General features: G+C 59.8%; 1 protein-coding gene across 1 annotated transcript in view; it reads left to right on the forward strand.

Moving 5' to 3' along the window:
• The window catches only part of CELSR3 (cadherin EGF LAG seven-pass G-type receptor 3), a 34,802-nt gene extending 10,590 nt beyond the window's left edge, over positions 1–24,212 (forward strand). The window contains exons 2-36 of the mRNA XM_049826329.1: positions 561–1,193; positions 2,840–3,062; positions 3,521–3,636; positions 4,501–4,589; positions 5,013–5,170; positions 5,382–5,545; positions 6,007–6,132; positions 6,307–6,476; positions 6,702–6,887; positions 7,035–7,145; positions 7,414–7,582; positions 7,829–7,970; positions 8,163–8,283; positions 8,604–8,787; positions 8,881–8,982; positions 9,616–9,630; positions 11,281–11,375; positions 12,086–12,295; positions 12,749–12,932; positions 13,428–13,577; positions 13,856–14,036; positions 14,339–14,506; positions 14,837–14,963; positions 15,139–15,345; positions 15,453–15,627; positions 16,161–16,273; positions 16,584–16,663; positions 17,312–17,438; positions 18,101–18,214; positions 18,394–18,530; positions 18,625–18,731; positions 19,395–19,568; positions 19,713–19,913; positions 20,096–21,176; positions 21,880–24,212. Coding sequence (XP_049682286.1) covers positions 561–1,193; positions 2,840–3,062; positions 3,521–3,636; positions 4,501–4,589; positions 5,013–5,170; positions 5,382–5,545; positions 6,007–6,132; positions 6,307–6,476; positions 6,702–6,887; positions 7,035–7,145; positions 7,414–7,582; positions 7,829–7,970; positions 8,163–8,283; positions 8,604–8,787; positions 8,881–8,982; positions 9,616–9,630; positions 11,281–11,375; positions 12,086–12,295; positions 12,749–12,932; positions 13,428–13,577; positions 13,856–14,036; positions 14,339–14,506; positions 14,837–14,963; positions 15,139–15,345; positions 15,453–15,627; positions 16,161–16,273; positions 16,584–16,663; positions 17,312–17,438; positions 18,101–18,214; positions 18,394–18,530; positions 18,625–18,731; positions 19,395–19,568; positions 19,713–19,913; positions 20,096–21,176; positions 21,880–21,910 — 6,371 coding nt within the window. The 3' untranslated portion in view covers positions 21,911–24,212. The remainder of the gene's footprint in view (positions 1–560; positions 1,194–2,839; positions 3,063–3,520; positions 3,637–4,500; positions 4,590–5,012; positions 5,171–5,381; positions 5,546–6,006; positions 6,133–6,306; positions 6,477–6,701; positions 6,888–7,034; positions 7,146–7,413; positions 7,583–7,828; positions 7,971–8,162; positions 8,284–8,603; positions 8,788–8,880; positions 8,983–9,615; positions 9,631–11,280; positions 11,376–12,085; positions 12,296–12,748; positions 12,933–13,427; positions 13,578–13,855; positions 14,037–14,338; positions 14,507–14,836; positions 14,964–15,138; positions 15,346–15,452; positions 15,628–16,160; positions 16,274–16,583; positions 16,664–17,311; positions 17,439–18,100; positions 18,215–18,393; positions 18,531–18,624; positions 18,732–19,394; positions 19,569–19,712; positions 19,914–20,095; positions 21,177–21,879) is intronic.
• The last annotated feature ends 2,547 nt before the right edge of the window (positions 24,213–26,759 follow it).

Below are 26,759 nucleotides of genomic sequence, written 5' to 3' on the forward strand. Positions count from 1 at the left end.
GAGAATTAAACAAACCGGAGATGGGCTGAGGGAGGAAGAGATGCAGAGCAGATAAGAAGGGGGGAAGCAGGGAGAATGGCACAAAAGCCTTGGAGACACTGAAGGAGAGAGGAAGGAAACAGTAGGAGGAGAGTGCAGGGAAAGGCTGTGTGGGGGAGGCAGACAGAGCGCAGTGGGGAAGCAAAACACCCCAGGCCCTGGCATCGGCTCCTGTGTTTGCCCAACCTCCTGCTGGGACTTCCTTCTGCCCGAATCTCACCAGCATCTTTGTTACTGAGAGCTCAGTTTACTGCCCGAGATCTGGGACGGGGAGGAAACCTGAGAGTTATCTCAGTGGAGAGCCTGAGGATAAGGAGAAGGTGCAGCTGCACCGATGCTCCCCCTCCAGCCCGGGTGGCACCCTGCTAGCCCCTGGGGCTGTGGCTCCAAGCTTCCTTAGCCAAGGACTTGGGCCTTTTGGGGGCTGCACTGGGGTGCAGGGCTCTGCCCTGGGGTGGGAAGGAGGAGACCCTCCAAGCAGCAGGCAAAGACCTGCAGCATCTCCCTGTTCCCTCCCGCAGATGGGATCCACAGCGTGACGGCCCAGTGCGTCCTGCGGGTGATCATCATCACGGAGGACATGTTGGCCAACAGCATCACGGTGCGGCTGGAGAACATGTGGCAGGAGCGCTTCCTCTCCCCGCTGCTGTCCACGTTCCTGGAAGGGGTGGCCACCGTGCTCGCGACACCCAAGGAGGACATCTTCATCTTCAACATCCAGAACGACACGGATGTGGGCGGCACGGTGCTCAACGTCAGCTTCTCGGCCCTGGCGCCACGGGGTGGGCGCTACTTCAGCTCGGAGGAGCTGCAGGAGCAGCTGTACATGAAGCGCATGGCACTGACAGGCGCCTCCATGCTGGAGGTACTGCCCTTTGACGACAACGTCTGCCTGCGGGAGCCCTGCCAGAACTACATGAAGTGCATCTCCGTCCTCAAGTTTGACAGCTCAGCCCCCTTCATCGCCTCCCCCTCTACACTCTTTCGGCCCATCCACCCCATCACTGGCCTGCGGTGCCGCTGCCCGCAGGGTTTCACCGGGGACTACTGCGAAACGGAGATCAACCTCTGCTACTCCAATCCCTGCCTGAACGGCGGGATCTGCACCCGCAAGGAGGGGGGATACACGTGCATTTGTCGCCAGCACTTCAGCGGTGAGTGCCCGGGTCTGGGGGCCACGGGAGGATGGGTGAGCGGGTCCCTTGGCATTGCTGGCACCATGGTGGGGTCCTCTTCCCAGCAGGGCGGCGGGTGTCAGAGCCTCTCTCTGCCTGCAGAGGCCTGGCTCTGCTCCCGCCTCTCCGTGTTTCCATGGCACTGGATGTGCAGGGCTGAGGTTGCCATAGAAATCTGTCTTGTAGGGAGGTGGCATGGAGGGCTCTTGGGCACCCTGGCCACCACCTCCCAGCTTTTTTCACAGAGCAGGGGGACCAAGCTGGACCGTGCCAGGCTGGGGCACAGGAGGCTCCTTGGCCCTGCCCCTGTCAGTGGGGGCGATGGGCTCTGGGACCATTGGAGGTACTGGTTTCAGCCTGTACCAGTCTTCAGCTGGTCTGGCAGAGGTCTGGAACCCACGCTGGCCCCATGGGCGGTGGGTGAGCTGCTGCCCACCCAAACCAGAAGGGGAGACTGGGCCTAGCTGCCCCAACAGGCAGGATCTGATCCAGGCAGATCTGGTCCTAGCCGCGAGGGGAATCCTTGCGCCGGCCAGTGTCTTGTTGCCACAAGTCCCCAACAGGCTGTGGAGACCCATGCCTGGCCACTGGCAACCTGGGCGTGAGGGAAGGTGGCCTGTGGCTACTGGGAAGGGAGCCTCTGCCTTGCCCTCCCTGCCGGAAGGGAGCGCTGCAGCAGATGGCTGCCTTGAAGCCACTCTCCTGTTGGTGGCTCCTGGTGAGATAAGAAGAGTCAGTGGTAATTAACCCCCAGCATTTGAAGCGTGAACAGCCATTAGCAGAAGGGTTAATGAGCTCATTTCCCTGTCACTACACGCTGTCTTTTCATCCTCCTTGCGTGCCATGGAGCAAGTAATGGGAGCAGGGCCCCGGGCGTAGGACAGCAGCTGAGTGGTTCCCTGCATGCTGCAAGAACAGCACTGGAAAAGGGGCTGGCCAGACCCACTGCACTGCACTGCACTACACTACACTGCTGAGCTGGCTTGGGGCATCCCTGTTACCGGTGCCAGCAAGGTGCAAGCCCTCATCTGGCTGGTTTCCACTTGGGTTTTGCTCCTATGTCAGAGCCTGCATGCAGGGTTAGGAGGCTCCTGGTGCTGTTATGAGACTTTCATAGCTATTGGCAGGGGAGCTCAGTGGTGCTGGGCTGTCCCCATACCCCAGAGCCAGGACTGCAATGCCTGTCCCAGGCCTGTGTGGTGGCTGTGCCCAAGGAGGCACTCTCAGCATTGCCAGGACTTCCCTGATCTTGTCCTTGCCTCTCCATCCTTAGGACTGTGCAGCCCAGCTGTGGCCAGTCCCCTCCTGTCCCATTCCCATGCCATCCTGGGTCCAAACTTGCCCTTTCAGCCAGAGCTGGCATCCCATCCAGCCCAGTGGCTCTTGCTGCAGGGCCAGCAGTGGTAGCTAGCTTGCTGGCTACTTTGGGGAACACCTGGGTGACACCTGGGTTGTCACAGCTTTTGCCTACTCCCAGCTGCCCCACAAACTCCTGCCCCTTGGTTGCCCTGCCCCAAACCCAGGCTGAGGTCTGCACTTCCAGGGCAAGGAGTAGATGGGTGGCCACTGTGTTTGTGCCCCCCAGCTGGGACATGTCCCAAGCCTCTCGTCTTGCTCCCCACCAGGCGAGAACTGCGAAGTGGACAGCCGCTCGGGGCGCTGCGTGCCTGGTGTGTGCCGCAACGGTGGCACCTGCACCAACGGAGCTGATGGGGGCTTCCACTGCCAGTGCCCGGCAGGCGGCTTCGAAACACCCTTCTGCGAGGTGTCCACGCGCTCCTTCCCACCGCGATCCTTCGTCATGTTCCGGGGCCTGCGCCAGCGCTTCCACCTCACCCTCGCCCTCTCGTGAGTCCTCTCCTTCCTCCACTGGACACCAGCATCCACCAGTTCACCTGGCCCTGCTCTGGTGGATCTTGTGCGCCCTGGGCCTGTCCAGGGACTTGCTGATGCTCTCCAGACCCCCGTGTTATGAGCCTTGCCTTGCCACGGGGCTGCCCTGGTGCCTTTAGCCAAAGGGCTCTGAATCTACACTGTCATGTCTCCCCTGGCATCAGCTCATCCCTTCCTTCAGTGCCTCTGCCCTTACTTGCTGCCAGCTCTCTGCCTCCACGCCAGGCCCCCATGCTCCCAAAGCATCTGCTGGATCAAGCTCTCAGCCCCTTCGCAGCTGGGCTTGGACCTGAGGCCAGGCCCAGGTCTCACCCTGTCCCTGTGCTGGGACACTGGTGCATGCCACGGGAGAGTGGGGTTCTCCGTGTGCTCCTTGTGCCCGTCCTGCCCTCCCGCTTCCTCCCTTGCCCCAGGTTCAGCACCGTGGAGCCCAGCGGCCTCCTGCTCTACAATGGGCGCCTAAACGAGAGGCACGACTTCCTGGCGGTAGAGATCATCCAGGGGCAGGTCCAGCTGAAATACTCCACAGGTAAGCTTGGCCCTGCCTGTCACAGGATTTGTGCTGTGGGAGCTACGAGAAGGCCTGCGCTGAGCAGGGAGAGGGGGTGCTGGCCTGGATGGAGCCTGTGCTAAGGGAGGTGGGTTTGAGAGAGGTGTTGGTGAGTGTGAGTGGATGGCACAGGAGGCAGGTGTGTGTCTCGGGACTCTCCCTAGGCTTAGGAGTGCATGTGCAGCAGGGGTGTTGTGAGCACAAACCCTTTTGGGGTCTCCAACTGCTGTTCTGCCCCATTGCGTCACTGTGAGCTTCACCTCCTGCCTTGCCGTGAGCCAGTCTGGAGAGGAGGACCCTCCTGGGAGGGTGTTCGCTATCCTTTCGGTCTCATCCCTGCTGCCTTGTGCCATTGCTGTGCCCATATTGCCTGCCCCGAGGTGTGTCAGGATGATCTGCCAGGAGCACTGGGCCCTTGTGTTAACAACTGGGGCTTCTCTACCGTCCTGGGTCCGGTGCTCCTCCCCTTTCCTCTGCATGCAGTGCCTGGTGGCCGTCCTGCTACCGTAGCTCTGGTTGCACTGGTCTCAGGGCAAGGCTCAGCAGTGAGTGGCTAGCAAGGGCCAGATGCACAGTGCCACAGCACCCTGGCAATCCGCCTGGACAGAGGAGCCATCCCGGGGTGCTGGCGACCGGTTCTAGGGCTGTAATTCCCCCCTCCCCACTCCTGCTGCAAGGCTGCAGCAGGCAGAGGCCGGCATGCTGAGCTTGTCTCCCTGAAGCCCTTCTCTATCCCTGCACGAGGTTGTTGGCAGCACGGTGGGCTTGGTGCCTGCAGGAGGGGCAGGTGTGTCTGAGGTCTGTCCGGCTTCCCTCAGCATCCCATCATCCCTGTCTCCGCAGGAGAGTCTAGCACAGTGGTGAGTCCCTACCTGCCGGGGGGTGTGAGTGATGGGCAGTGGCACACACTGCAGCTCCGCTACTACAACAAGGTACGTGTGCCCCAGCTGTCTCCCTGTGCGTGTGGGTGTCTCCCCGTGAGGCTTGAGTGAGTGGCTCTGGCTCTCCTGTTCTCTGGCTCTGCCCCACAGGGGAGGCTGTGGAGAGAAGGTAGAGGTAGTTTTCAGCCCTTGGGGGTGGGTGCAGTGGAGCAGACAGCCAGGTGCAGGGGAGATTGACCCTCCGGAGCACACTTGGAGGCTGCAGGAATGCACTCTATGCAGTGTCCTTGCCCGTGTCCATCTCTGGTGCTGCTTGCTGGGCTTGGCCGGAGATGTCCCTCCTGCCTCGCTCACACCTCCAGCAGTGTGGTGGTGTGTGGGCCATGCTCAGGCCCTTTCCTTGCTGTTGTGCAAGCCCTTGGGTGCCTGGGTCTGGGGGCACATGTGCTGCTAACGCCCTGCATTTGGTTTCAGCCCAAGGTCAGCGCCCTGGGGGTGGTGCAGGGCCCCTCCAAGGACAAGGTGGCCATCCTGACAGTGGATGAATGTGATGCCTCAGTGGCCCTGCAGTTTGGCAGTGAGATCGGGAACTACTCCTGTGCCGCAGAGGGTGTGCAGACCAGCTCGAAGAAGTGAGTTCCTTGGGGACTGCTGGGCACTGTTGCTGCGGGGAAAGGAGCAGGGCACTTGGGTGCCCTGCGGTGTCAGCCCTTCACATCTGGGACCTTGGCTGTGTCTGCCTGTCCCCAAGGATGTCTGCTTCCCAGCCCCTTGTGCTGGGGAGCCGGCTGGTCGGCCTGAGGTTGCTGTGGCTCTTAAAGCCCTGGGCTTCTCTCCTTGTAGGTCCCTGGACCTCACAGGCCCTTTGCTCCTCGGAGGGGTCCCCAACCTGCCAGAAAACTTCCCTGTCACTCACCGGGACTTTGTGGGATGCATGAGAGACCTATACATCGACAGCAAACGCATTGATCTGGCCTCCTACATCGCCAACAATGGAACTGCTGCAGGTACCAGTGCCTCTGCTCCTGCCAGCCCCTGCCCTGGGAATAGCATCTCCTGCTCACGCAGCAGCACTGCCAGGCTCTAACAGTGTCATGGCAGCACAGCTGGATCTGAGAAGCTTTCTATTGGAGAACAGAGCCTCCTCCCTAAATGAGCCAGTCCCCACCCCAGCTAACGTTCTGGGAATGTCCCCTGATCCCAAGTGCAGAATCTGCATAGTTGGCCTGGCTGGGAGATGCTAGATAATCAGTCCAGCTCTGCAGCGTCTTTCTTGTGGCATAAGGATCAAGGCTGTTGCTGCTCCTTATCTCTGAGCAGGCAGGGCCTGTGCAGAGAGACTGAGTGGCTGGGCTTCCCCCTCTGGCAACCAGGGAAAGGGCTGGTGGGCAGTGGTGCCTCTCCATGTGGGCTGGGGGGAGGTGGTGAGCAGGTCAAGGCTGATGTGGGTGACATTGATTACCTCCAGGCTGCCATGCCAAGCACACATTCTGCGACTCCAGCCCCTGCAAGAACGGCGGCACCTGCTCTGTCAGCTGGGGGACCTACTCCTGCCTCTGTCCTGTTGGCTTCGGGGGCAAAGACTGCCGCCACCGTGAGTGAGCGGGCGCTGCTGGGTGTGGGCAGGGTGGGTATATGCAAGACTGGGGGGGTTGCTGTGGAAGCAGAGTAAGGGGTCCGTGCGAGGTGAACTAGCTCTTTTGTCCCTGCATCCAGTGCTCCCTGTGTAGTGCCCATCCCTTCTCCTCACGTCCACTTTCCTTTCCAGCCATGCACCATGCCCACTATTTCCAGGGCAACAGTGTCCTGACCTGGGACTTCAAGACAGATGTGAAGATCTCAGTGCCGTGGTACCTGGGTCTGGCGTTTCGGACACGCCAGCCAGACGGGGTGCTTCTGCAGGCCCATGCTGGCCAGTACACCACCCTGCTCTGCCAGGTAGGGCCACAGCCTCAGCTGCAGCCTCTACTGCCATCCGCCCCAGGAGATCGGGAGGACCCTGCCCTCCATGTTGATGCCAGCCCAGGCAGAGGGTGGTTGCTGGAAGAGGTGTTTAGCAGGGCTGGGTTTCCCTCCCCATCCTCAGAGGGAGGGTAGGCTGGAGGCAGCCAGAGTTGGTGAGGCCTTTGCTCACTGCTGCCATTGCTGGTTCCCTCTCTGCAGCTGGCTGGGGGCCTGCTCTCCTTCATGGTGAGCCGGGGGTCTGGGCGCAGCACCAGCCTCCTCCTGGACCAGCTGCGGCTCAGCGATGGGAGATGGCACGACCTCCAGCTGGAGCTGCGGGATGTCCACAGTGGGCGAGACTCGCGCTACGTCATCACCCTCACCCTGGACTTTGGGCTCTACCAGGTAGGTGCTGCTTGAGACCCCAGCACCAGGATGGGAACTGTGAGGGATGCTTGGCATACACGGGCCAGGCTGGGCCGCTACACCTTCAGAGAGGACTGGGGCAGGGCTGATGCCAGTTGCCCCATGTTACTCCCTTTGCTTCTGCAGGATACAGTGGTTGTCGGAAATGAACTGCATGGCCTGAAGGTGAAACACCTGCACGTAGGGGGAGTCCTGGGCTCTGGTGAGGTGCAGAACGGGCTGAGGGGCTGCATACAGGTGAGTCAATTGCTCTGAGCCTTCCCTTTCCAGTGGGTCTGTTACATGGAGGGGTGGAAACACAGGCCTGGCAGCTGCTGCCAGTGTCCCTCCCAGTGGTGACACTCCCTCTGAGCATTCAAGGCTCTGAAGTGCTGCAGGGCAGCCATAAATCAACACAGCAGGGATGACATCGGCTGGCTGCCCCTGGGGGTTTGTGGAGGGCAGGAGGACTGGACCCTCATGTGCCTGTCCTAGCTTCACCGTGAATTTGTTGCCTGCATTGCAGGGTGTGCGACTGGGTGACAGCATCACTGGGACCGTGCTGCCCAAGCCCAGCCATGCCCTGCGGGTGGAGGCTGGCTGCAGTGTGCCAAGCCCCTGTGACTCCAGCCCTTGCCCGGCCAACAGCGTCTGCAAGGATGAGTGGCAGAGCTACTCCTGCGTCTGCCAGCCAGGTAGGGCCTGCAGCGCCCTGCCACCCTTCTGCTCTCCACGTGTGTCTGTCTTCTCCTCTCCCCATGTGGCTCCCTCCTGGCCTGTGACTGCTCTCCTGTCCGTCCCTTGGGCAAGTCACATCCCTGTCAGACATGCATTAATTTTTCAGAATCCCTCCTGAGCCTCCTGAATCCACTCCTTGGTGCTCTGGCACCTCTCAAGGGGAAGGTGCTTGCTTTACATGGTGCTCTCTGTCCACACCTCAGGGTACTACGGAGGGGACTGCGTGGATGTGTGTCACCTCAACCCCTGCAAGAACAAGTCGGTGTGTCGCCGCAAGCCAGGCTCACCCCTGGGCTACGTGTGCGAGTGCGGAGGGAACTTTTTTGGGCAGTACTGCGAGCACAGGTGAGATGCGGGGCACAGGGCAGGGCCACGGCCTCCGTGCCTGGCTCTGTGCTGCCCTCTCATCTTGGCTATGTGACCAGGGACCTCTCGGTGCCAGCCAGGTCCTTGGAGCTGCTGAACAGCTGGGCTGCTGGGAGGAGAAGGCCTGGGGGATTTGGTTGTTGTAACAGCAGAGGTATTTCTTCTCCCTAGGATGGACCAGCAGTGTCCGAAGGGCTGGTGGGGGAACCCCACCTGCGGGCCCTGTAACTGTGATGTGAACAAGGGCTTTGACCCCGACTGCAATAAAACCAACGGGCAGTGCCACTGCAAGGTGAGGGGCAGCTGTGCCCATGGGGACGTGGCCCATGGCTTGCCTGGAGCCCTGCTCATCCTTGGTGCTGTTCCTTGTCCCCTCCAAAGGCCTGGCAGCTGCCCAGGCCTGCCTTTGTGTGCCCGCTTCTGGGCTGGAGCCCCACTCAGCAATTCTGTGCGGCCCTCCTGCCCCAGCACGGTGATGATGGGGACAGTGGGGGTGCTTGCAAAATCAGGAGAGCCTCGCCCTTCTCTGCCCTGGCTCCAGTGGTTGCCCAGGTGCTGGCCTCAGCTGCTGTCCCTATGGGCTATCCGATAGCTGTCCCTGTCTCCCCCCAGGACTTCCACTACCGCCCCAAAGGCAGCGACACCTGCCTGCCTTGCGACTGCTACCCCGTGGGGTCCACCTCACGCTCCTGCGACAAGGAGACAGGCCGGTGCCACTGTCGGCCCGGGGTCATCGGGCGCCAGTGCAATAGCTGCGACAGCCCTTTTGCCGAGGTGACGCCCAGTGGCTGTGAGGGTGAGTGTGGGCACAGTGGGGAACTGGTGCCATGGGGCTTGGCGTCAGTGGCCTCCTCCTGTGACCGACTCCTTGGTGTGTGTGTCTCCACAGTGCTCTACGACGGCTGCCCCAAAAGCCTGAAGGCAGGTGTGTGGTGGCCCCAGACCAAGTTTGGCTTCTCAGCTGCAGTGCTGTGTCCCAAAGGATCTTTGGGTGAGTGGGGGATGTGATGGGGAAGGGAGGGGGCAGCCTGGCTGTCTTCCCAGGGGCTGTAGCAGCCTCAGCAATATCACTCTGTTCTTGTGCTGTCCCAGTCCCATTTAGCTGGGCTTGAGGGCTGGGAGAAGGAAGTTGAAGGAGAAAATGCCATAGCCTGCAGGAGAGTAGAGGGGGCTGACCACGGGGCTGGGAACAGGCTGTGGGGTCTAGGCCCATCACCCAGCCCTGGGACTGTGCTGATCCCTCGGTCTCAGTCCCCACCTTCTCCCCGCTGCTTTTTGGTTTCAGCGGGCTTGAGGCTGGGGTTAGGCCTGGCACGGCAGCTCGGTGCCCACAGTGCCTTGCTGTGTCTCTGCTGGCCCCATCCTTGGTGTGCACTGTGAGGGGAGCAGGGCACAGTGTGCCATTAGGTGAGTGTCTCGGGTAGAAGTCAACGTCCCGAGCTGGAGGAGGCCGTCCTGGGTGATGGCAAAGGAGTGAGCAGGGTGTCTGGGACTGTAGGGCAGCGCAAGCCCCAGGGGACAATACAAACCCTGTCCTTCTCCAGCCGTTCGCCCCAGGAGGAGGCAGGTTCGGCTCCTAACTGTTGTCGCTTCTCTCCCCGGTTCTTTCGCCCTCCGTGCTCAGGCTTGAGGGGTGCAGGTAAGGTTGTTCCCATCTCCTTCCCCCTGTGCTGTAAGGGCTGCGCCCCGCGGCTTTCCCTCCCTGCTTCCTGCCTGGCACCCTGCACACCCCTGCGCTTTCCCCGCTGCTTCTGGAGCTGCCGAGTGTCTTCCCAATGCTTTGCCTGGCCTCACCGCTCCTCCATGCTCTTCCCTGCTCCCAGCACACTAACCAGCACAGACTTGGCTGCAGCCGCATGCAGCCCCTGCCACCCGCTGTCCTGAGCCTGCAGCGTTGGCTCTGGGCAGGTCCGCTTTCTGCTCCCCGGCTGGGATGGATGCTGGCTCTCCCGGGCTGGTACCTGCTTGCTTAGGCTGGGAGGGGAAGGAGCTGGTGAAGAGCAATGGGTGGTGAGGCCAGGAAGGCCATGGAGGAATGGCCGTGGGGTGGAGGAAAGTGGGAGCTGTTTGAGCCGGGGGGCAGTAGGATGGGGGCAGGAACTGATGGGCATGCACAGCACAAGGTCCTGTTCCCTCTGCCTGGCTGGCAGGGGGAGGCAGAGGGACCTGGTGGCCAGATCCTGCCCAGATCTGCAGCTGATCTGATCCCTGTTCTCTGCTGGGGGAGGGCCAGCAGTCTGGAGCTTTCTTTGTTCTCCCTGCTCCCAGCTGCAATGGCACTGGTCCCTGTGCTTCTGCAGCTGGGGGAAAGGTGGTTGCAGAGGACAGGTAGGAGTTGGAGATGGTGGGAGGGGACACGATAGTCACTGGGGCTTTTCTGAGCAGCAACTGGAGTCTGCTCCAGGCTCCCTCTCTGCGCTCTGGCCATGCTGCTGCCCTCTCCCAGCCATGGGCACCTGGGTAGGTTCCTGGTGCCCTCCCTGGGAGGGCCTGGTCCACAGTCCTGCTGGCTACACTGGGGTTGTCCGGGTTCCTCTTGCTCAAAGTGTGTGTGGTGACACTCCCAGCCCAGGATACTGCTGTCCGTGTTGGCTTCAGCAATGCTTTTGCAGGTGGTTAACAGCTGATCCCATTCATTGCTGGTGTCTCCATTGCTGTGCAGTAGTGCTTGCACCTCAGCCAGGGACTGGGGTCTTGCTTTGGGTATTGAACCCACACTGCTGGATCCCACTCCTCTATCCCACTCAACTGCAGGGGCTCATCTCTGGGGCGGGTTTGCCAGCCCCACAGCAGGGGTGTTGTCATCCTGGCGTGACTTTGTCCTGTAGAGAGAGGCAGGACCTTAGAGGCATTGCAGGCTGTCAGCCAGGGGATGCCTAGAGCTGCATGGGCTTAAGTAGTTTGGGGTCACATGTGCCCTAAGGACACAGACATGTCCCCACCAGCAACCGGAGGCTTCTCCAGCCTGAGCCCTGCCAAGTCACTTATTCCTCTTTGCAATTCTGTGTGATGGCACCTGGTGTGATGCAGCCCAGAAGCACACAGAGGAACCCAGCTCTTGGAGGGAGGGGATGGCAGCAGCTTGCTGAGGTGATGCAGACCAAGGGTAGAATGGGTTGCACTGGTGCAAAGCAGGAGGACGGCCCTGGGGTGTTACAGGCCCTCCCCATCGCTTGCTGGTGCTGCTCTTCAGGATTAACTGGTACAGAGAGTCCCTGCTGGGGGCATGCAGCAGGGGAGCCATGTATCCCTTGCTGAATTTCAGACATGCCCTTCCTCCTGGTTTTAGGTGCAGCCATCAGACACTGTGATGAGGAGAAGGGCTGGCTGGAGCCAGATCTTTTCAACTGCACTTCGCCTGCCTTCAAGGAGCTCTCCATGCTGGTAATCCCCTCTCAGCTCTGCAGCCCTGCCAGGGCAGGAGCCATACAAACAAGGGCTCACAGTTGGGTTTCAAAGAGCTCAGCTCTCATTGAGCACCTGGAGTAGGGGAGGGCTTTGCCACAGTGCTTGGCACCTTTCTCTTCTCATCTCCTGTCCCCAAACCCATCCTGTGGGAGCACTGGTCTGAACTGAAGTTTGCTTTGGTTTAGTTGAATCTTTTGAGTGACCCCATCAGAAGCGACCTGTGTCCTACCCCAATATTTGAGAGGAAAACAAATAATCCTGAGCAGGGCTGAATTGTTTGAAGCTGGTGGGATGTCTGCTCTGTGGGACATCTGTAGCCCCCAGACTCTGTCAGTGACAAATCCCTTTGAAATATCCAGGCAAGTTTATTAAACACTTGCACCTAGGCTGAATTGTAACTGAAGCCAGGAGAGTTTCCAGGGAAGTATCGCTAGATGTTTGCCCTGTCCATTCATCGCCTTGGCCTTTGTTGTATACAGCACTGGGTTAGCTGAGCCTGGTGTGTTGCTGGAGGCTGGTTGTCCACCAGAGATGCTCCCTGTTCTACTGACCACCACTGCGAGCGTCCATGGCTTGTGCCATGTTTTCAAAAATAATCTCTTGGTCCAGCGGGGCCTGCAGCATCCCAGTTTCCCAGTGAGGAACCTGCTTAATTGTTCAATCCCTTCCTTTCTCCCTGCTGGCAGCTGGAGGGCTTGGAGAGGAACGAGACTGAGCTCAACACAATTGAAGCCAAGAAGCTGGCCCACCGGCTCCGGGCCGTGACGGACCACATGGACCACTACTTTGGCAATGACGTGCACATCACTTTCCGCCTGCTGTCCCGCCTCATGGCCTTTGAGAGCCGGCAGCGTGGCTTTGGACTGACAGCCACGCAGGATGCCCACTTCAATGAGGTGAGTCTTTCCCCCAGATCAGACTGGCTTTTGATGCTGCTTCTCTTTATCAGCCACCCCAAGCCTGAGGGGTTCGAGGGTGTTGTGAGACCATGTCAGGAGCACTGGACTCCCCAGTGCCACCACAGACATTGACCCACAGGAGCGAGACCTGTGGAGGCCACCTACGTGGTTGGGGCTGGAGCACAGGGTGGATGAGGTGAGGCAGAGAGCTGGGTTTGCTCAGCTGCCTGCAAGTCCCTCATGGCAGGGGTGCAAGGAAGATTTCTCTGTAGGACACTGGGTAATGAGCATTGAGGGTGGGGGCCCATTGCAGCAGAAATACCCCTCTTCCCCAAGCCCTTGTGCAGCAAGCTGGGCAGAGAGCACAGTGCTGCAGCCTGGAGATGGTCAGGACAAGGCCCAAAGGCAGCGCTTCCCCTCACCCCCTGCCCCCATGTCTCTCCCATGCAGAACCTGCTGCGTGCAGGCAGCTCCGTGCTGGCACCCGAGAACCGGGAGCACTGGGCCATGCTGCCACACAGTGAGCACGGCAGTGCCAGCCTCATGGAGCAGCTGCGGGACTATTCAGGCACGCTGGCCAGCAACATGAAACTCACCTACCTCAACCCTGTTGGCGTCGTCACCCCCAACATCAGTGAGTAGGATCTGGCCGGTGATGGGGTCTGGCTAGACCGATGCAGAGCCACTCATCCATCACACCCAGTCCCCTTCTCCTCATCTTACTTCACCTCAGCAAGGGTGCTGATAACATCCTTGGTGGCTCTCAAACATGGGGAGGTGTTTGTGAGAGATGTCCTGGTCCCATCCCTGTCTGGAGTAGCTGACAGACCACCAAGAGCCAGCAGAGCCAGGAGTGTGCTGCCTGCTCCCAGTTACCTCCTAGTCTCTAGTGAAAAAGCTGCTGGCCTCAGTGGCAGAAATAGTCTGGCAGAGCAAGGATCTGGGCTTGGAAAGAGCACTGTGGGTGCTGGGATTTCATGTAATGCCCAAACACGGGACATATCCACAATCCAGCCTGCGGCTTGTACAGTCCCTTTGCCAGTGACTTCAAATCTGGGGTGCCCTGGAGCGTGGTTGCTCTCCAGGTGGCCATCCTAGAACTGACTTTCACTCCGTTGCTCCTCCACAGTGCTGAGCATCGATCGCATGGAGAACCACTCCCATATCCGCCGGCGCTACCCTCGCTACCACAGCAGCCTCTTCCGGGGCCAGCCGGCCTGGGACCCCCACACCCACGTTGTGCTGCCGCTGTCAGTGCTGAGCCCCCCGAAAGCTGAAGGTGAGCATGTGAGCATTGCTCAAGGAACAGCGTGGGTGGGCCTGGCTGGCAGGGAAGCTGTAGAATCACAGAATGGTTTGGGATGGAAGGGACCTTTAAAGGTCATCTAGTCTGCATGTACCCCTGCTGAGACCTGGCTCTGTCAGAGGTCCACAAGTCACCCCTGAGAGCCCAGAGCCTCTGACTTCACCACATCCCAGAGGCTCCTGATGGCCTCACAAGTTGCCTTCAGAGCAGCATGTGTGTGTCTGTTCTCACCACCCCCTTGTGTGCCTCAGCTGCCCCCACAGCAGTGCCCACGCTGGCGGGGGGCGAAGGGAACTACACTGTGGAGAACTCCTCCCCAAGGCAGGCGCTGCCAGAGCCTGAGCCCGCTCTCACTGTGATCATCCTCATCATGTACCGCACCCTGGGGGGGCTGCTGCCTGCACGCTACCAGGTGGATCGCCGCAGTGTCAGGTATGTCCTGCTCCCTGTTGCCCTCCACAAGCACCAGTGGAGAGAGGCTGGCTGGACTCTGTTCTGCTCCCTCCAGCAGTTGCTGAGTCTGCAATGGCTTGGGTTTGGTTCCCAGCCAGACGGTCCTGCGCTGCTCTGCCTGTTCCCCACCTTGGTGTTGCTCTGCTCCATGTTTCCCAGCCCCTTGGTGTGGGCTGGCCAGAGCTCTTCCTTCTGAGATGTCAGCGCAGGGCATCCAGGAAGTCCCCAGAGGGTAGCAGCTGCCAGGCACAGTGATGGTAGAGCTCCATTGCTCCTTGCAGGCTTCCCAAGAATCCTGTGATGAACTCCCCCATCGTAAGTGTGTCTGTGTTCAGCAACCACACCTTCCTGCGGGGGCCCCTGGACACCCCTCTCGTGCTGGAATTTCACCTGCTGGAGACAGCCAACAGGAGCAAACCTCTCTGCGTCCAGTGGAACCACTCCAACCCGTGAGTCAAGCACGGCTGGGCCACTCTCTTTGAGCTGCTTTCCCCAGGCACCTCCTCATTCCCCAAGTTTCCCTGGCCATGATAGGCTGCGTACCTGGGCAGCACGGGGATGTGGGGGTTTCTGCCCTCTCCCAGGGGGTTCATTCCTGCTGGGAGGGCACAGCAGGGTCCCTGCAGGGCTTTGGCTCCAGTACTTCAGCTGTAGGAGTGCAGTTACATCTGCTGGTGGAAAAGCCTTGCCAATCACCCCTCTACTCTGCGGTTCCTTCCCCGCACTCCAGACTCATCTGTCTTCTCTCCTAAGTGCACTCTGCTTTTTGGTGGCTGCAGGACCAACCCCTCTGGCTTCTGGACAGCCAGGGACTGCGAGCTTGTGTACCGCAACACCACACATGTCCACTGCCAGTGCTCCCAGTTTGGCACCTTTGGGGTTCTGATGGACAGCTCGCACCGAGAGGTAACCTCAGCCTGCATGGCTGTGGGCGGTGGGGGTAGCTATTAGCCACTGGGTCCCAGAATAAGCAGGGACAGGCAGAAAATTCCCTGTGGGACATGAGTAGGGATTGAGAGCTCAGTAGGCTTCCCGTGTCTCCCTAATGCTGCCATTTGCCTTTTGTTCTCTGCTGCTGCAGCAACTGGAAGGTGACCTGGAGACACTGGCCATTGTCACCTATTCCTTGGTGTCTCTCTCCTTGGTGGCTCTGCTGCTGACCTTCTCCTTCCTGACCTGCCTCAAAGGCCTCAAGTCCAACACACGTGGCATCCACTCCAACATATCAGTCACCCTCTTCTTCTCTGAGCTGCTCTTTCTCCTGGGCATCAACCGTACTGAGAACCAGGTCTGTGCCCTTAAACAAGCACGCCCATGGGGTTGGGGGCGAGGCATGGATGATGCAGTTAGCGTTGGCACAGTGGGACCATCTCTGAGTGGCTTTTGTCTCCCCAGTTTCTTTGCACTGTGATTGCCATCCTCCTCCACTGCTTCTTCCTCTCCACCTTCGCCTGGCTCTTTGTCCAGGGCCTCCACATCTACCGCATGCAGACCGAAGCCCGCAATGTCAACTTTGGAGCCATGCGTTTCTACTATGCCATCGGTTGGGGAGTGCCCGCCATCATCACCGGTAGGAGCTGCTTGTCCTACAGCCATGCCAAAAGCACTAGTTCTCAACAGCCTCCTGATCCCCTGGTGTTGCCCGGCTCACTTACCCAGTGGGGAGAGCTAAGGATGGGCCTGCCACGGCCAGCAGTACTGGCAGCAAGCAGTGCTGTGGTGGTCAGCTGGGGACCACGTATCAAGGGCTGTCGTTTTGCCTCCTAGGGAGAATTAATTCCTCAGCGCATCTCCCCATGGCTTGTTTGATGGGCACAGGACTCATGCTGTCCCAGGGCTTGTGGTTAGGGTCTCCTGGTTTCCCAAGCCTGCATGCTTGGGTGACCTGTTGCTGGCAGTGAATGCTGGCTGAGCTGTGCTGTGTCAGGCACACCTGGAGAAAATGAAATAAAGGCCCTGATGCTGGGGCTCGCAGTCCTGGTTCTTTCCCCTGTGGCGGGGAGAGAGCCCCTTCATGGCCTTCAGTGCTGGGATGGGATCGATATGGCTTGGATGAGTCCAAGGCTGCTGGGTCTGGACCTGACCTCTCTCTTCCTCCTATAGGGCTGGCTGTTGGCCTGGATCCTGAGGGCTACGGGAACCCTGACTTCTGCTGGATTTCCATTCATGATAAGCTGGTCTGGAGCTTTGCAGGCCCCATTACTGTCGTCATTGTGGTAAAACCCTGTCCTGTTTCACCCACAGCCCTCTCCTGCCTCCCTTCTCTGCACCGTGGGCACTTGCCCCTTCCTTAGCTGCTCACTGCCTGCCCTGTTCTCTGTACTCTCCTTCCTCAGTTAGAGGCCCTTTCTCTGTCCCTCCTTGCTTCAGCCAAACCTGGGGGAGGCCATGGCTCAGGCATAAAGGGGAAAGGAGGGGATGTTCACATGGGCCTGGTGGACCTGGAGTCTGCCCACACTCCATGCTGGGGATGTCAGGTCAGAACCAGCCCTTGGCACAGCTTCTAATCAGTGCCAACGCTTTCAGATGAATGGGGTCATGTTCCTGCTTGTGGCCAAGATGTCCTGTTCCCCAGGCCAAAAGGAGACCAAGAAGAAATCGGTTCTGTGAGTATTAGTGGCCAAACTCCCAGCAGAGCTCCTCTGGCTCATGGTTTTTAGCATTTTCAGTGACCATCCTCCCTCTTCCACCATCGCAGAGTGCCTTTCTGTGCATCAGTGTCAGCCTTGCAGCCACTCTCCTCTCCCACACCTGCCAGCCACATTAACCCTTCCTAAACTTTGTCCATTCATTTTGTTCCTACATCCCCATCTCCACACTGTCCTGCCAGTCTGTCCCCCTTCACCACCTGCCCTCACAGCCACCCATTTTGTCTGCCTGGATTCAACACTCTGCCCTTATTGACTCTCAGCACCTCCTTCCTTTCCTACATACTCGTTCTGAGACCTTTCCCTGCTCCCTCCTGGGCCATCTCTGGACCTTGGCTCAGCTCTCTGTGGCTCCAAATCACCTGTGTCATTTGGGCTTCTGTGTTTGCCATGTGTGATCCAGAAGGGAAGGCCTGGGAGTCAGGGGGAGCTGTGCAGGGATGTGCCCACAGTGCTGGGCACAGCAGGGAGGGCTGAGCAGGAGTGCGCTTTCCCCTCTGGATCTCTGTCTGTGAGCACTAGACTATAGATTAACAATACGCACTAACCTATCGGTGTGTGTCTGTGTGCCTGTCTGTCTCTCTCTCTCTCTCTCTCTCTCTCCAGCATGACGTTACGGAGCTCCTTTGTTCTGCTTCTAGTTATTAGCACTACCTGGCTTTTTGGCCTCTTGGCTGTCAACAACAGTGTCCTGGCTTTCCACTACCTCTACACTGTCCTCTGCAGCCTCCAGGTAACTGCCCGGCCTCTGCCAGGGGAGGGCACGGGTCAGCCCAGGAGAGCATCCCTGTGGTCCCCATGGCCATCTGTGGAGAGCGGGTGTCCTGCACTGAGCCTCCAGCGTCCCACTGGGCTCCTTATCCCTTCTGCTGTCACCACTGCAGCAGCAGGTGACTCCTGCCAGTCCTCTCTGCTGTGGCCACAGTGAGTGGTGGCACAGAGCAGGAGGTGGCTGCAAGGTGCTTGGTTCAAAGGTGACATCCATGGGGCAGCAAGGACCATCTTTGGAGGGAAGGGGCCTCCATACTCTCAAAGGGCAGAGCAAAAGAGCGGCCTGCAATGGAGGTGTTGAACACCCCAAATATGACCCACGGCAGCACCCTGTGGACCTCCTGCCACCACCATGGTTGGTGTTGCTGCAGGAGACCCTGCCAGCTGCTGCTTGGCCACTGCCAGCCAGGAGGACATCCCACCCTTCCCTCCCTTACCCGTGGCCACCATGGGGGTTAGCACCGACCAGTGTTGGGGGGCTCTTTGGTGCATCCCAATCCTGGTAGCCACCAGGGCCAACACACTGGGCTCTGGAGGAACTGGGGACTGTCCCGGCACTGGCGCTGCGGGCAAGCAGGTCAGCTGGCAGCAAGGGGCTATTTCTCACTGCATCTCTCCCCACAGGGCCTGGCTGTGCTCGTCTTGTTCTGCGTGCTGAATGAGGAGGTACGGGAGGCCTGGAAGCTGGCCTGCCTTGGCAAGAAGGGGCAGAGCGAGGAGGCCACAAGGAGCACGCAGGTGGGCAAGAGTGGGAGCAGCCCAGGGATCTGGGGACAGGCTGCCTGCCTGGGACAGGAGCTGACGGGGACGTCCCTGCTTCCCCAGGGGGGGTGGCAGGTGCAGGTGGGAAGGCCATCCCCTGGGCTGCTGTGGCACTTTCTTAACAGGGCACATGCCCTCTCTCCCTGCCTTGCCAGGGCCCCAACGCCTACAACAACACAGCGCTGTTTGAGGAGAGCGGGCTCATCCGCATCACCCTGGGGGCCTCTACCATCTCATCGGTGAGCAGCGTGCGCTCTGCCCGCACCCACTCCAGCCAGCGGGCTTACCTCAGGTAGGGAGCGGCGCAGGGCTCCGGGGTGCCGGGAGTGCCCAGGCAGAGCCAGGTTGTCCTGCCGCTCTAACTGTTCACGCCTCCTATCTTTCAGAGATAACGTGACGGCACGTCAGGGCTCGGCCCTAGATCACAGCCTGCTGTCTCATGCTGGCCCCACGGACATCGATGTGGCCATGTTCCACCGCGATGCTGGGGGAGGTAAGGCTCAGTCAGCCCTGTGCCTGGGTTTGGGGCGAACCCTGCGCATCCCGAATTAACTCTTGGCTTAAGGAAATTCTTCCCAGTACAGGCTCTGGCTGGATGTACAGTTACATCCTTCACCCCGTGTTCAGCTGTGACTTCCAAACATGCTGCGGATAGGAGGGAGAGGTAGCAACTGTGTCACTTAGCACAGCCTCCTCCCAGACAGATGGCAAAGGGCATAGCCAGTCTCCAAGGAGCTAGAAATGGAGGAGGCAAGAGAGGGGCATAGGCTGTTGCAGGGTCCCTGGGGACACCAGGCTCCCCAGTGCAGCATGGGCCTTTGACTCACTGGAGTGAGACTGGCAGGGTCCACCCTCGCAGCTGGGGCTGGGGTGTGGGACAGGCAAGCTGAGGCAGGTGGGCTTGCTCAGCTTGGAGAAAGAGGAGGCAAACGGGATCTTATGGCTATTTGCAGCTGCTTACGGGGAGGTGCAGTGAGATGCCAAGCAAGGGAGCAGGCACAGGCTGCTGCCAAGGGAAAGATGGTCAGGGGTAAGGCAGGCTGTTGTCCTCACGAGGGTGGTCAGCCCTGGGGTGGTTCTGCTTTCCTGGCCCTGCCACAGGGAGCCTCTCCCACCTTCATTCCAAATGTGTCTCCAATACACACTGTCCCTACAGACCAGGACTCAGACTCGGACAGTGACCTGTCTCTAGATGAAGAGCGCAGCCTCTCCATCCCATCCTCAGAGAGCGAGGAGAACGTACGCCTGCGGGGCCGCTTCCAGCGCCAGTTCAAGCGGGCGGCACACAGCGAACGCCTCCTCACTAACCCTGCCAACACCACACCCAAAGGCAAGTCCCAGGGGCTCTGGCAGGGGAAGGGGTGAGCTCAGGTCTGGGGGGGCCACACCGTGTCTTGTGATGGCTTCGATTGCTGCTCACAGAAATATTCTCTCCCTCTTCCCTGGGGCCTGTTTTGCTTTGTCCTTTTGCCAGACGTGGATGGCAATGACCTCATGTCATACTGGCCAGCTCTGGGCGAGTGCGAGGTTCACCCCTGCTCCCTGCAGAAGTGGGGCTCCGAGCGGAAGCTGGGATTCGACATCAACAAGGATGCGGCCAACAATAATCAGCCAGACCTGGCCTTGACCAGCGGGGATGAGAACTCCCTCACCCAGACCCAACGGCAAAGAAAAGGTAACGGCCTGGAGAAAGCGGGCAAGGGTGGCCTTGCCTGTCTCAGGTTCACTTGGCCCTGAAGGTTCAGCATCAAATCCATCTTGTCGTGTCCTTGGGGAGGTATGGCTTATCTCTTCCTGTTTTCATGCTCTTTTTTCACTCTTAAGCAAAGATTTGATTTCTCTTTCTGTCCGGTGCAGGGATTTTGAAGAACCGCCTCCAGTACCCTCCAACTCTCCAAGGCCTGCCATCCGTTGGCAGGATGACCAACGAGCTGACGTGGTACAAGACCTCCACGCTGGGTCACAGGGCTGTCCCCGCTGCCTCCTATGGCAGGATCTACTCTGGGGCAGGCAGTCTGTCACAGCCAGCCAGCCGGTACTCGTCACGGGAGCAGCTTGACATGCTGATGAGGAGACAGATGTCCCGGGAGCAGCTGAGTAGACACAATTCAGGAGAGTGCTTGGAAGCTGTGTCCAGCCGGCATGGGTCCAGGGAGGAGCTGGACACTATCCCCAGCAGGCATGGGTCTACTGAACACCTGGAAGGTACCCCGAGCAGACATGGATCTAGGGAAAACTTGGATCTACTTGCTGCTAGACCCAGTCAGAGAGATCATGGGAACACACTGCCCCGGAGGCAGGGCTCTAGAGACCACCTTGACACTTTACCCTGCAGATTTGGGTCAAGAGAGCAGCTAGACTGTGGGCCAGTAAGAGAGGTCTCTAGAGAATGGCTAAACACGTTGCCAAGTAGGCAAGCATCCAGAGACCGAATAGACATCCTGCCAAGTCGAGATACTTCTCGAGAACAATTGGATTTGCTTTCTAGAAGACAGCCTTCAAGGGACCAGCTAGCATCAGCTAGACAAACTTCAAGGGAGCAGCTGGACTTTCTGTCCAGAAGGTCTAATTCCAGAGAGCCTCTGGACACAGTGCCTAGCAGGCATCCCTCGCAGGACAACCTGGGGAGTCTCTCTAGGAGGCAGCTGTCTAGGGAAAGCCTAGAGCCACTGTCAAGGAGGCAGCCTTCTAGAGAGAACCTGGAGACCGTTCCCAGCCGGCATCCTTCCACTGAACAGTTAGATATCCTTTCTTCCATCCTTGCTTCTTTTAACTCCTCCGTCCTGTCCTCGGTGCAATCTTCCAGCACGCCTTCAGGCCCCCAGAACACCACCACCCCCTCTGCTGTGCAGACCTCCTCGACACCCTCTGCAATGTGCCCCTCGACACCTCGCTCCGCCACCTCCCACAGCATTTCAGAGCTGTCACCAGACTCAGAGTAAGTGTGTCCCTTCCTCAACCAGGCCTTGTTCAGCTGGTCTCATGCATCGTTCACCTTCACCTGCCTTGCTTCTTCCCAAAGGGTTTGGGGGGAGAGGGCTGTGTAAGGGCGAGCCCCTGGGGTGAGTGGCAGGTGTCTCCTGGTCCTGAATAGTGACCGGGCAGGGAGAACCTGCAGGTGCAACAGCTCTGGGTGTTTGCAGTGCAGCACAAGCAGAAACATCAGTGTATCTGAGTCTGCCTGCTCTGCCAGAAGTGATGGCCCTCACTTGTGGTCTGTGGGGGCTCAGGGAAGATGCTTTGTGCAGCCAGGCCGACCTCAGGGCTGGTCCTCTTGCTTAGTGCCACCTGTAAGTCCCAACGAGCAGATGTGTGCGAGGGCCAGGCTGGCTGGAGAGGAGGAGGAGACCCAAGTCCTACAGGAGCCCTGCCTGCCCAAGCCACATATCTCCCAGGGCCCCTGTCCCAGTCTGTCATTTCTTCCCCTCCAGGTCTGCTCCCTGCTGGCACTGCTCCCATCCCATCCCATCCCATCCCATCATCTCTCCTTTCCTCTTCCTGAACTCAGGGACTTGGAGACAATTGTTCCTGCCCTGACACAGGAGTGGGTTCCTGCGCTGTCCCCATCTGGCATAGCTTGGGGATGCAGCTGGAGCCCAGGGGAGATGCCATGGCTTAATGCTGTTTTTCTTTCCTCCAAGAAGAATAACGAGAAACGAGGGCCATTCCTGAGGGGCCGAAGCTGTCCACAAGAGAGACAGAAGAAGCAGGGCCCTTCGCCTAGCCAGGTGCTGCCAGCTGAGGTTTGGTGTTCCCAGGGGGCAGGGGCCAGAACTGATGATGGTCAGAGGCCCAAAACCGACCCTGCCTTCCCATGTCCTCTGGGCTGAGGGGCTGGCAGCCCACACCACCCACTGCTGGGAGCCTCCAGGGTCTCATCTGCCACCATGGTCCCCATCACCTGCCTGGTGTGACAGGTAGAGCAGGAGCCTGCTTGGGCGAGGGTGGCGTCTCTGACCCCCCAGGGCTGAGCTCTTACTCTGCGAGCCGTTTGTCTGCTGGGTTTGCGTGTGTGTGCGCGGAGGGTGGGCAGGGGCAGGGGGATGGAAACAGAGCCCAGGATGTGGCAGCAGGGGAGGGTTTTCTACCTTTTTGTATCTTTGTAATCAGAGAGAAGAGAAATTTCTATGGTTATTTTTACGGATGGTCTGTTCCCAGGACCTGGAGCATTTGTTTCACCAACAGCCCTTTGCCAGCTTCGCTGGGGGTACCAGGGACCATAACCCCAGCGGACTGGAGAGACAGTGCCAGGCAGCCCTTATGGCTTTGCCAGCACCACTTTGTCCCATCCCCATTGTGGGACAGCTGGTCCCGCTGCCCCTTGCCCTCCCACCATGCAGCTCCACACGTGTCTCGGTGCCGTCCTCCTGCCTGGCGTCCCTCAGCCCCCTGCAGCCGTGCTGGTGCTGCAGCCAGGCCCCCCTCTGCCCTCCTGTGGGACCCCGCTTGGAGCTGCCCCTTGTCCATGAACTGAGGCTGTGTGCCAGCGAGACCACAAGTGAGTGGGGCAGGAAATTCAGCACTAGGGATCCACTGGGGAAGGAAACAAACTTTGCTGTTCAGTCCTGTCCTGTACCAGGATGGTACTACTCTTGTAAGTGCTGGTTTCCTCTGCTCAGCAAATAAGCACTATGTTTTTACCCACTGTATGTTACGCTCTTTAACCTGCGTGTTACAGAGCAAACCTCTGTTGGTTTGTGGGTCCAGGCAAGGAGCTGGATGACCCTAGCCCTGCTCAGTAGCAGGCTAGGCTGTTTCCAGAGCTGACGCTCACCCAGCGGAGGATTAGCATCTGCAGGAACACGATGTGGCTCCAGTCTTGGGGTCCAGCATTGCCTACAAAAGTTGTATCCAGCTGGTTCCCTGCATACATATGCACACATCCCTGCGGTCCCTGGCTAGCAGAGGAACCCAGCTCAGAGTGGCCTGGATTTTGGGAGATGGAGATAAACAGCACTTCGTCCTCTCTGGAAATTCAGACCACCCTGATGGTTTCTCTGCTTGGCTGGGGGCATGGCCCCGGGCTCCCACTGGCCCTGCCGTGAGATGACACTCCTCTGTGCCTACCCCAGCCTCGGGCCAGGGGCATTTGGCTCCGGGGGCTGGCACACTCCTTCTCAGCTGCCGAGCATGGTGCCTCTGCTCGGCTGCCCCTGTGGTGCTCTTGGGGCTGCTTGACAGCACGCTCCTTACTGCCTTACTACCATGCTGCCGTAGCATCTTACTGCAGCCCAGCCTGACGTGTTTACAGGAGAGGACTTGTGCCACTGTCCTCCAGGCCCCCAGGGAGGCCAAGGCCTCTTGGCTACGTCCCCAAGTCAGTGGGGAGAGTGGGGAGGGAACAGAAGGGCTGGGTGATGGGGGTGCTATGGGCCTGGCAGGGGCTGCCTGCCCCTGTCACAGCCCTGATGAGGCAGGCTTGCTGCTGCCCTTCTCCCGGGGATGGGGAGGGAAGGGCCTGCTGACATGTTTACATGCTGTTCGGGACCAGTGGACAGAGGGAAAGCCTGCCGTCTTTGCCTTCGGGAACAAGCTCGTTTACATGTTTTTCTCCAGCTGCACAGCAGTAGCACTGGAGTCCTGGGTTCCTGTCCCTGCTGCGCTGTAGGGCCCGTGTTTCTGCTAAGTTGGGCATGGGGGCTCTTTGTGGTGGTGCCAAACGGAGAGCAAGTGACAAGTGCCAAAAAGAAAAGAGCAGCGGAGCCGGTGGCTGTTGCCACAGAGCTGGGCTGGTCAAGAAGCAGGAGTCAGTCTGTGGCTTGGTCCCCGATTGTAGTGCTGTGGCCTGGGCTCTGGGGAGCATCCTCCTTGGGTTTAGGTTGGGTTTGTTTCTTTGGGGGGTTTGGTTGTTTTGGTTTTTTCCTCTCTCCATCTCCCAATTCTGTGGGCAGGGAGCGGGGAGATGCCCGTACCCCCTCCCCGGCTGTGTAAAAGTGTATCATGGAAGCGCCAGATTTGGAAATAAAAGTCTATAAAATGGTCCTGGATTCTCTGCCGTCTCTCCCTATGCTCAGGATCCATGGCCGGGGCTATGGGCACAGGGCCTGGGCTTGAGGCAATGCTGGGAGGGGGCTTGGGCAGGAGCTTACAGCCAGCTCCTGGGCTGAAGAGGAGTTGCTGTGGCCCGGGACAAGGTGACCAGGTCACAGGGACTTCAGGTGCTGCCAGTTGCTTAAACTTGGCTCTGTCCAAGCCTGTTCACCCAGAGATGGGTTTGGCTGCAGTGGTGCCCAGTGGCCCTGGTCCTGGCTGGCAGGTCTGCAGCACTGCAGTGGCTGTGGTTAGCCACGGGGCCCACGCCTGGCAGCAGCTGGCACCCCTGGCCAGCAGCCTGGGTGAGGCCAAGGGGAGAAATCCACTGTCCGAAGGCAGCATGATCTCAGCGGGGCCGATCCGGGCTGCGGGCAAGGAGAGGGAAGCGTGAGAAGAGGCCGAGCGTGATCCTTGGGCCCTCCGTCCCTCCCTTTCTTGCTGTTGGAGGGGAAAGAGCAGGTGAGCAAAGGGCAGTATTGATCCACGGCACCTTGAGCAAGGGTCGCCATCAGTCATCTTCCCTCCGTCCCTCACGGGATCTGTCCTTAGCGCTGGCCTGAGCCTAACCCAGCCCAGGGCAGCCCCCGAGCACTGGGGAGGCCGGATTCATGGCGGCCCCCAGGGAGTCACGTTGGCGATGCCAGGAGCTGCGGTCCTGTCCTCCAGCCCTTCCTGAGGCTGGCCTGGGGGCGAGGGACCAGGGAGAGCGGGCTGGGGGGCTGGGGAAGCCAAGGGGGGGGCCACAGGCAGACCAGCCAGCCCGGGGTGCAGGGGCTGGAGGCTGGGGCGCAGGAAGCAGTGGCACAGGGTGGGGACAGGGAGCGGCGATAAGGAGGCAGTAAATGGCACCCGGCGCTATCAGTTGCTACCAAGCAGGAGCCCTGTGATGGCCTCTGCTTCCGTGCCAGGTGAGCGGATACACGATGCGGAGGCAGCAGGCACGGGCAGGAGCCTGTGTCAGCATCGGCAAGCTGCTACCCAGCTGTGGTGGGACTGATGGGCATGAGGGTGGGACAGTGGGGGGCCGGGGATGTGGGAGAGGCTGAGGGGAGCAGGCTCAGCCCCACTGCTGAAAGGCAGCCGAGGAATCTGCATGTAGCTGCTGTGGGACCCAGTTTATGCCAACCACGGGGAGAGCCATGGTGGCCACGGGTTTCCCCCCACCCAGCCAGCAGGGATGGGAACGAGTCGCTCCGACCCCACAGAGTGCGGTCCCAGGTGTCACCGCTCATGCTGCTCACTCACCAGCCCCATCCCACCACCCAGGGCACCCAGGATTCCCTGGAGCCTGCCCTGCCCTCTCCACTCGCTTCACCCCACACCTTGGCACCAGCCAGCCCAGCCCATGGGTGCCTGGATTTCCGCTGCCATGGCCCCATAGGCCTGGGCCAAGCCTGACTCAGAAATTCTCCAAAACCAATGGCAGTCCCAGGTTGTGGTGGAGCCCAGGAAGGCGTGATGGGTTCAGCGCAACTCTGGTGCCCGCTGGGGACCTTTGGAATAAGATAACGGCTGGGTCTGCGCATGCTGTGGGAGAGTGGGGCATTCCACAGGGCACAGCACACCCGTTTCCAGCAGGTAAGCAGGAGCCAGAGGCGGTGGAAAATACCCCAGACGCCATGGCTGGAGGCTGTGAGTAACTCTCCTTGGCCCAGGCACAGCTCCTGCTCCAGGACATGGAGTGGGGAGGGGACACCCATGGGAGCCCTGGGGGCACAGGAAGGTGATGGCGGACCCCGAGCATCCCCTGAACAGTGCCCCCGGGGTAGGTGAGCACCTGGCAGCTCTTGGCAGGGGGTTGGCACCAGGATGTGCCCGGTGGCAAGAACCCTGCCCTGCACGCGGCATGGGTGCTGGGCCATGGGAGTACCCTGGACACTGTTGCGGGCCAGGAGCTGAGACTCGCCAGGACAGTCCACAGGATGGGATGGCCCTGGGGAGAGCGGTGGCAGCCCTGGGCCTGCCACAGCCAGGGAATCCAGCACAACAGGGCACCGGAGGGAGTGTGGCGAGTGCCATGCAGCAGTGGGGCTGGGAAGCGGGCAGCTCCTCAGCAGGGCAGGAGGGAGGGCAGGAGTCAGGGAGCAGTGTTTCAAAGATCACGGGTTGGTATTAATAAATAGGAGGGAGCAGAGCGTGCACCTGGCTGGTGACACCTGATCAACTTGGGCACAGCAGGTAGGAGGGCTGGGGGAAATGTGGGGAGTCGGGCTGGCACAGCCGTGGGCACCCTGCGAGTGGCTCGCAGGTCTGGTTGCAAGCGAGCACCTCGGGACCAGCCAGGGCCACCAGCTGGGTGAGCCCGGCAGGACGGTGGCAGCTCTCAGCTCGAGCCCCAAGCAAGGCTAGGCTGTGGATCTGTACAGAGAAGCCTTGGTCCCACCGTCCCAGCCCTGTGAAGGGAAAGATCCCAGCCCTGCTCCTCCATGCCCACGGGCTCACCCTTGCTCCGCAGTGCAGGGTCTGGGGAGGGCGGTGGCGGAGAGAT

Source organism: Accipiter gentilis, chromosome 23 (assembly GCF_929443795.1).
Source record: "Accipiter gentilis chromosome 23, bAccGen1.1, whole genome shotgun sequence".
Lineage (NCBI taxonomy): Eukaryota > Metazoa > Chordata > Aves > Accipitriformes > Accipitridae > Astur > Astur gentilis.